An 8,694-nucleotide genomic window follows, 5' to 3' on the forward strand; every position below is an offset into this window, starting at 1 on the left:
TGCAATCTGATCAAAGGGATTACACTGTACCAAATTTGGAAGATTAGGAACGCCATAATTTTTCGACATGTTAGAATGACAGAGGAGTGTTTTCAAGACATCACAGCATCAATTTTGTGTTGGAATATTTTGGGACTTAACACTCAGAATTTTGGATAGCCTCCAAGGTGCTACAAGTTGTTTAGCTTAATAAGCTGTAATCTTTTCCTTTTTTGTTAATAGAGCCCCCCCCCCCCCCAAAAAAAAAAAAAAAAAACCCTTTCATTTTATATGTCTAAAGGCCTTCCCCATACACCACCTAGCGGTGATACGGGGCCTCCTGTTTGGGGGCATGGCTACAAAGGCTTTGTCTCTGCCTAACAACCTCCTACAGAGCGGGTGTTCCATCTTGGGACGATGGATCCCGATTGTTTGAATGGAGGAGTCGTCCACTGACGGGATGGCGAGTTGGCTGTGAAGGCACGGGGAAGTGATCGATCATCGTTAAGCGTTGGGGGTACCCTGTGGCACGCCCTAGAGTGCTTCTTGAACCCTTTCTAGATGACTAGACCAACGTATAGGATTAGAAGTAGAATACGGATACGTACAAGAATACGTCGTATACTGACCGTCTTCTTCTTCGACCTCCAAGTTTTTCTGAGATCTCCAGCACAAGCACGCATCTGACCTCGCACCATAATTCCTCCATCGCGCTATTCACATCTCGCATCTCTCCCACCATCCCTCCATCGTTCTATTTGCCTTTCGATCTTGTTCCCCTACCTCCTTCAAGAACGCGGTTTTCAGCTGTATCCGGCTCGGGACGATTTTTCGCTTAGCATTTTGGCAGACGGAGGAGAACAGGAACTCCGAAGAATTTGATTTCCTTGTTGCAAACAGAAGCTAAGGAGCGGTATGAATTGCTGGGATGAAATCTGTGGAATTAATTCAAATGCTGAAATGCTTTCATTGCAACAGCTTCAAGAAATGCGCTTACGAAGAAATAGTTTTGCTGAATCCAGGTAGAGGCAATCTGCCTGCGCGCGAGACGGAATTGTGATCAGTTTCTTACTCACAACCTCAGCCCGGTAGAAACGTAAGGAAGTTTACGTCGCGCAGATTGAATTGCCTGATCTGCCCGCTTTAACAGCAATTTCGACTATCCCCTGTAGCAATCTGTATCCACTGTTCGACCCTTCACATCCTCTCCCACCAGCTTCTTCTGTGATAAGACCATTGATTGTGCCTCTTCAATCCCCGCATTTGTTGCCTTTCCTCGTATCGGTTTGGCTCTTATCTTGCTCGCGGCGGCCTCGAAGATCCTCTACTTTGCTTGTCAATCGTGTGTCTCCATGCGGAGAGTGTTTCCCCTCAGACCATCAGAGAATTGCCTCTTGGTGACCTACGATGTGGACGAGTTTCATGCCAAGGAGTCGAAGTGCCGTGATCAGCAGGGCGCTGGCAGTTTGGAATCTGCGCCGACCAGATTGAGGCGACGGAGCGCGTCGAATTGCGGCATGCAGGTTTCTAGCGATGGCGAAATTTTTGTTGATAGAGAACGGGCGACTGCTAAGCATACTTTGGGAGTGAAGCCTCCGACAGGCTCGGCGTACCCTGTGTTTACGGGCGAAGCTTCAAATTTTCGGTATCCGAGCTCTCGCCGCGACCTCTGCTTGGATAAAGATCGGGAAGAATTGGGCAGCGTGTCCTTAGACAGGCATCGTTTTGCAACCTCTTCTTCATCTGTGTGAGTAACAATCCTATGAAATTGGCGTTTTCATTCATCTCAGCGCCTTCGTCTCACCATCAGAGATAACGAAGACTGTCACTTTGAGCTGACTCGTGAGGATTTGCGTGAAAGTTGTGGTCGAATATGGACGTGATTCTTATGCCTTGCATGCTTTGGCACTTTCCACTGCAGCAAATCCATTTCTCAGGGAGGCGTTGCGAAGGAGATTTCTTCCGACAAAAACACAAATCGGCGTAAAGGAGCTTCCAGCGTTCCCAAGAATCGTTCTTCTTTCGATACTTCCCGATCAGGCGATCCTCGTATGCGGCTCCTGCAGGTTCCAGAGACCCGTGCGTTGTTATCTTCTGCGAAGGGGGAGCTACAGAAGGCTTCTCATTCAGTTTCGGATGCGCATTTGGTCGTACCTCCTAGCCATTCGCATAATCTATCAGTTGCGACATCGGAAAGGTCCTATTGCGATTCGTCTGGCTATAGCAGCTGTTTTACCAAGGCCACAGAGAGCTCTTCGAGTAGGTCTCTGGCCTCCGAATCACCTCATTCTAAGAAAGGTTCAAGTTCTCGAAAGGCAAGCTCGCCTTTCAGGTGCCTGAGTGCTCTCATGGTCGCTGAAAAGCCGCATTTGCAACAGAGTAGGACGAACAGCCCACGCTTTGGTGAGACACCAAAAAAGGATCCATCTAAACAAAGATGCGAGTCCCCCTTCGCAGCCACGCCTGTGGATGTTATTCATGAAACGTCCCCGTCTATAATAGGATATCATTCCAGCCGGGCACATGAACCCTCAGGATCGATTGACTTGCCTCTTGAGCTATCAAGGAAGCGCGAGGTTAAGGGAAACGACAGCCCCATGCTCTCCACTGCAGCCTGCTTCGAAAAGGAACCTAATTCCAGCTTCTTTACCGAACTTGCTGCAGTGCTAGACAAGGAAAACAACATTTCGATCGATAAGTCCACCAAAGTACCCTTTCATGACAGTCTTAGTCTGGTAGATTCCTCGGGTGAGTTGGCCACTCAGAATTTGGATGCCTTGAGACATGAAATTGTCACACTACGCAGGGAGAAAATACACTTAGCTTCAAAGGTTGCTGCGGAAATGAAGACACGAATTTCTGAGCAACAGGCTGCGGCTGACACTTTGAGACGCATGAAATTGGAAATGGAATCCCAGGTCACAGCCGTTGAAAAGGACAAAGCCTTTGTTCAACAAACCTTGGAAAGGGAGCTTGAACGGAGGGAAGGAGAATGGGCAGCTAAGCTTGAAAAAATAAAAATAGAAGAGAAACGTTTGCGAGATAGGGTAATTGAGATGGCGGAGGAGAGAGTTGAGCTTCAAAAGGCCATTTCTTCTTTTAAATTGAAAGAAGCTTCATGGAGAGCACACGCCAAAGAATCCGAATTTTCGTTCCATGCATTGAATCAGAGAGCCCAGGGAAGTGAGGCAGAGGTGACAGAATTGAAGGGCTATTTTGCTGACAAATGCGATAAGTTGAAAACCAAGGATGATGAGCTGGACACTCTTGCTCAAAGAAACAGATTTATGGAGATAGAGAACAAGAATTTGCAAAAAGAGATTTTAAGATTGAGAAGGGTTTACAACAATCGGGAGATGACTATTGATGGATTGTGGCAGGAATTGAACAAAGCAGTCGATGTCACATCTGACTGCAAAGATGAAAGCACAATAAGGCTTCAGAGAGAACTGTTAAGGCTTGTAGGGGTAGAACATGCCCTCAGAAACGAGATGGATGCTGTGCAGGTAGAATTGGCTAATCTGAAGCAGGACAGAAGTTTGGCTCTTGAAGGAACTCCAATAGACCTGGTAAAGCACAATCAAGAATTACAAAGACAAATGAATGGATTACAATCTCGTGCAGTCATTCTACAGGATGAAAACAGGCAGCTTTTTATTAATTTAAGAGCCGCATTAAGAGAGAAGAGGGAGGCAGAGGCAACTCTAAGGATGTTTCAACCTTCCAAAGAAGGGATTGATCTCTTCAGGGGAAGCTCAACCGCTTTGGAGAAGGATGATGAGAAGGCAAATGTATGGCGAAGTAATGAGGCAATGAATGGAAGTGAACAGCAATTGAAGGAAGACCTCAATAATGGAAAAAGGATACTCTGGAAGGTTATTTGTGAGAAGCTGAAATTGAGAGAAGCAGAGCTAGAGCAGCTAGATGGAGAGATTGCTGCTCTCATCCACACGAGGGATTTTTTGCAGACTGAGGTGGATGAATCATGTGAAAAACTTGTGGTGGCCAACCAACGGATTCGGGAACTTGAACATCAGGTGAGTTTCTCTATTTATATTACTAGTAAAAGCTTGGTTTATGGCTCAATTATGCTTCAAGATTTTTGACTCAGTTTTCAACTGATTGACACGTTTGGCAGCTTCACGATAAGGAGGAGGAGATAGAGGTCCTGCAAGTGGATTTGCAAGAGCGTGCAAAAGAAGTCAATGAATTACGAAAGGAGCTGCCATCAGTTAGAAAGCAGAGGGACGAGTTTCACAAAGAAGCTGAGGACATGACAAGGGAAGTCTTAAGATTGACTTTGGAGCTCACAGATTTGAAAAGGCTAGCTGAGAAATTGGATGAGGAGCTGATGTTGAAAGAGGGTCAAATCTCAATTTTGCAAGGAGCTTATGGCGATGTGGACTTGTAACACTTCAGAGCTGCTGTCACTATGGTTTATATGTGAGATGGTTTCCATAAGTACAATGTACTGTGCATCATAGCACTTCTTGCCTTCTTGCCTCCTATTTTGGTTCTCTGATGGTGTTATGTTTTGAGAGATTCCACCTCTGCAGCTGCACCAGTCTTTGGACAGAAATTGATACCCTGATACCCTTCCCAAAAAAAAGGGGCTGAAAGGGAGGGTGCAAACAGGAAATGGAAGGTTCAGGAGACATTGAAGCCTTGAGGTCAAATTTTAAGAGTGCTGGATGGTAGCCTAGTCATGTGGCTGATGCTTGAGAGGAAAGATGATTGTCAAAGCATGAGGCCTGTTCCTTTTCATGTAGTCACATCCTGCACTTGAAAATGGGGAATATGACCTCCCAAGTCGACACGAAAGAGAATGGAGGATTCTGTTGACATGTTCCAAGAAGAGACTCTTAGATTTACAGTTCACTACATCCTTCTTGAACCCATATTATGGGAAACATGATCTCCTATATCTGACAATAGGGAGCGAGGCTGCCTATGTAGTCTATACTCGTGTTGAAACAGGGGGGCATTGTGGTGTACTCCAAGCATAAGGCATTCTGACCTCTGATTCTGCTTGGCACTTTCAAATCTGCTTAGCACGCAACGACGGACTACACAGCAGCGGCTTTAAATTTTTGAGGAGTAGACTGGTGGTCTGGACTCTTGATGATTTGCACAAGGACATCTCTGCTATTCCACCAGCTCTCTCTCTCTCTCTCTCTCTCTCTCTCTCTCTCTCTCTCTGTCTATCTATCTATCTATACATATATATATAATGCATGTTTGCTTCTGTAAAGACTAAGTAGAAAATGAGACAGAGGTCCTGTCATTCAAGGATCTGGTTTGTGAAAAGCTGAGCCCTCTCTCCATTAATGCAAGATTTCTGAACACCTGACAGCAGCCTCTACCTTTTTCCCTATTCTTGATCATTTCTTTAGTATCAAAGAAACCCTTCTATCCAGTTCTATTTATCCTCTCAATTTGGAATTTCAGCTAGAGATCATGTGTGGACATGGCCTCATGATTTGAACAGGTTGGTGGGGTAGCTTTGAAACTCCTAAATGGATTTCGGAATTTTACACACCCATAAATGGATTTAGAAATTTAAAATATAAGTATGGAATCACTAAGCAGTTTAAGTCCTCGTTAAAGCACTCTTGCCAGATGGAATTTTGGTGGCAATGTTGGCATTAGTGTACGACTTGGATCCTAGTGTCAAAGAAGCAAAACGCCATTCGTGATCTCTTCTTGCTTCAAGTATATCTCCATACTCATTGAATCTTTCTTTTCTATTTCTACATATTCTTCTGCTTTTTCATTGTGCCATTCTTGTTTCTCGTGTGCCTCTTTGCAATGGTGAAACATATTTGAACTGCATTGTCCTTATTTGACACTAGCATCCAAATTGAACATTGATGCCAACATTGCCACTAAAATTTCATCTAGCACTACCTCTTCAATTAAAAGCAAAGGCATGGACATTTAAAAGTAGAAGTAATTGATGCATCTCTCCTTAGTGTCTATGTTTCCCACATTAATAAACACCACCCACTTTGCAACACTAATTAGAGACCCATGTTTTTTGAGTGAAAGTTGTGGGCATGTGGGAGGAGAGATGCCCTAAATTTATAGGAAAATTCTAGATAAACGTATTGAAAGACCAAATGAAGTCTCTTTGTGTTGGTGCTTATCTAAGATTGATGGCTCCACTTGGGGAGATGTATGTTATAGTCTTCAGGTAACCACCTTGACTTAGATTCTACTTGTCAAACCACAACAAACAACAACAGTCATAAAGAAATATGACCCAGCAAGTTGTGAACTTGTATCTCTGCCAGAGATTTTTCACAAATTTGTACAATGCATAGAATTGTTTTCTAAAAAAGAATACACTCTATGCAAATGCACAATCAAATTTGAAGTTTATAGCATTATAGATGGCTAAATCCATCATAACCATATTATAATTTCTATGTCTTGGTAATATCTTGGCACCCTTACCACGAGAATACACTATCTAGGCTTAGCTACTTAGCCCTCATACTAATGGCCATCGTTGTCCTTTTGACATAGGTATTGCTGTCCACACTTAATTCTCACAAGTAGGATTCTCAAGGGAAGCTTAAAGACAAGTTTCCAATACCGTGGTGAACTTTTTCTTTAACCAAATCTAATAACACTTTTTGGCCCAAGTAAAATGATCATCATTACATAGTACTTGTCATTTGATCTTGAATAGTATCCATTCTTCTCATTAAAGCAAATTAGTCATAAGACCTATCTTTGCTTCTCTTCATTCTTGTGAAGAAACTAATGCTTCTTACATTTGCAACCATATGAGTCGAGGAGGAGGATCTAGCAAGGAGCATTAGTTTCTTCACAGGACAAAGAGAATGGTCTTGTTGATAGTGTCAAGGAGGATAGAACTTCCACTTCTGAATCGTCATCAAATCATGACAATGATCTCAATGATTATGAAAATGTAGGTGTTGATACAGAAGAGCATGCACGTGCATAGTGAGAGTCATAATTTGAGAATGAAACTAACATCATGAAGATCAGCGTAAGCACAAAGAGGAATTAGTTAATTCACAATAAGGAAATGCCCATATAGAAGCCTTGGGTTACATGAACACAACAGGCATTTAGGGCTACCAAATGTACATGCTCACCCAACCCAAAAAACACTAAACTAAGAGAACAAACAAGAATTTGAGGTCCATATTTGAAAAAGTAGACATCATTATATTATTTAGAAAATATAAACCCTAAACTTGAAAAAGTTATTTATGTTGACCTTTTTAAGAAAATTGGATTTTTTCAGTGAATATTAAAAAAAGTAAATATTTTAATATTATTTTATAAAACATAAACCCTAGATGTGAACATGTTATTTATTTTCAACTGATTATATTAGACTATAAATCAAAATCCTAAACCCTAATCTCTGATAATTCAATATTTCTTAGAACCTACATGCCCCTCCTCCAAACTCTAACATGTGCAGAAAGGATGGCAAAGTGGAACATAAAGATATTTGTAGGTACCTGCACTCATTCTGGTACATTCAGTCCAGTGATTGGGCAGTTAGGCTTTGGGATTGTTGAGCACTTTTTAGTCATTGTTTGTGCAATAAAAGGTTGGAGCCAGTTGTGCATTTTGAAAATGACTTAGAATGCATTCGATATTTTTTGGACAATCTAGATGGTAACCACTACTCCTCATGAATTTTTTGGTATGCGACTTGCTAGTTGCCAAAAATTTATGGGTTTATGTCAATGGGATAAGTGTGGCCTACAAATATTGTTGCATGTGGAACCTGATCTTTTATTAGAGACTGTTTTTTGGCCGTGCTTTGGATCTAGGCGTGTTTATACCATCCCATCTCCCCTAGTATTGGGGGGCCAGTGACATGCCTTAGTTCCCCCTTGGGACAGCACCCCCGAAGCCAAAAATACATGAAAATTGGTGTATGGGTGGTGTGGCCCCCCTTCCTAGCGCATTCCCCAAAATGCGCATCGCCTCATCTGATAGATAGGAACTAGTCGAGAATTTTGGGCATGGCTTAGATTGGCAACTTGGAGAAATTCAAATCGTCTCCTCTATGGTGATCTAGTCTACTCTGATCTAGATCTATACCAACCGTCAATTGAAGAAAGAACAGGAAATAATTTCTTTTTCTTTAGTTCTTTTTATGTGCTGGGTCAGATGCATCGATGTAGAGGCTGATGTGCATGTGGGAAGTGGATTTGTCTCGGCGAGGCTCAAAAGTGTGTGAAACTTGCACCAAAATGTGCATCTATTGCATATTCAAAAGACTTAATTTCCCTGGCTATAATTTTTCATGCTCCTTTATGGTACTTGTCAAGCTCATGATGTAGGTTTCTTTTGGCAGGACATGATGGTGGCGTGAAGTTATATAGAGCACCAATACTAGGATGAAGAGGACCCCAAGTGAAAGGAGGAGTTACTATGGGCATATAACTAGATAGAGGCAAGCAAGTAGTTGGTGGTCCGAGTGTGTAATGAGGTCTACGATAATTAATCACTAGCCGAAAAAACAGTGCTGATTATATTACTTCAAAAACAAGATACATGAGGTCAGCTTTGCAGCTGACGGGGCTGCGTTCACAAATCGAACGCAGCCCAAAAGGAAACGGAAAGCTCTCTCTCACGGAGGGATCAGGCGAGTGTGAATGAACAACCAGAGAGGTGGTGAATAGCACCACTGAAGGCCCTGAGAAGTATGCTCGAAGAAGA

At 42.7% G+C, this 8,694-nt stretch overlaps 1 protein-coding gene across 2 annotated transcripts; it reads left to right on the top strand.

Annotated features, from left to right (window-relative positions):
• Positions 1-632: 632 nt before the first annotated feature.
• On the top strand, positions 633-5,076 carry LOC147903624 (uncharacterized). 2 transcript variants are annotated; one of them, XM_087372675.1, is made up of 4 exons: positions 633-892; positions 1,002-1,726; positions 1,901-4,016; positions 4,118-5,076. In XM_087372675.1, exons 2-4 carry the CDS (start codon positions 1,332-1,334, stop codon positions 4,388-4,390), a joined length of 2,784 nt encoding a protein of 927 aa, XP_087228801.1. In that variant the 5' UTR covers positions 633-892; positions 1,002-1,331; the 3' UTR covers positions 4,391-5,076. The 2 variants fall into 2 exon arrangements, with proteins under 2 accessions (XP_087228801.1, XP_087228802.1); XM_087372676.1 differs by having other exon boundaries at positions 633-1,726.
• Positions 5,077-8,694: the final 3,618 nt, after the last annotated feature.

This window comes from Dipteris shenzhenensis, chromosome 3, assembly GCF_047967505.1.
Source record: "Dipteris shenzhenensis isolate YYH24624 ecotype China chromosome 3, Dip_SZ_1.0, whole genome shotgun sequence".
NCBI lineage: Eukaryota > Viridiplantae > Streptophyta > Polypodiopsida > Gleicheniales > Dipteridaceae > Dipteris > Dipteris shenzhenensis.

Excerpts from the sequence above, each read along its gene's own strand:
- LOC147903624 (XM_087372676.1), top strand. The coding sequence starts at position 1,332 with ATGCGGAGAGTGTTTCCCCTCAGACCATCAGAGAATTGCCTCTTGGTG. Across the intron at positions 1,727-1,900 it reads GCAACCTCTTCTTCATCTGT|CAAATCCATTTCTCAGGGAG; the intron begins GTGAGTAACAAT and ends TTTCCACTGCAG. Across the intron at positions 4,017-4,117 it reads TTCGGGAACTTGAACATCAG|CTTCACGATAAGGAGGAGGA; the intron begins GTGAGTTTCTCT and ends CACGTTTGGCAG.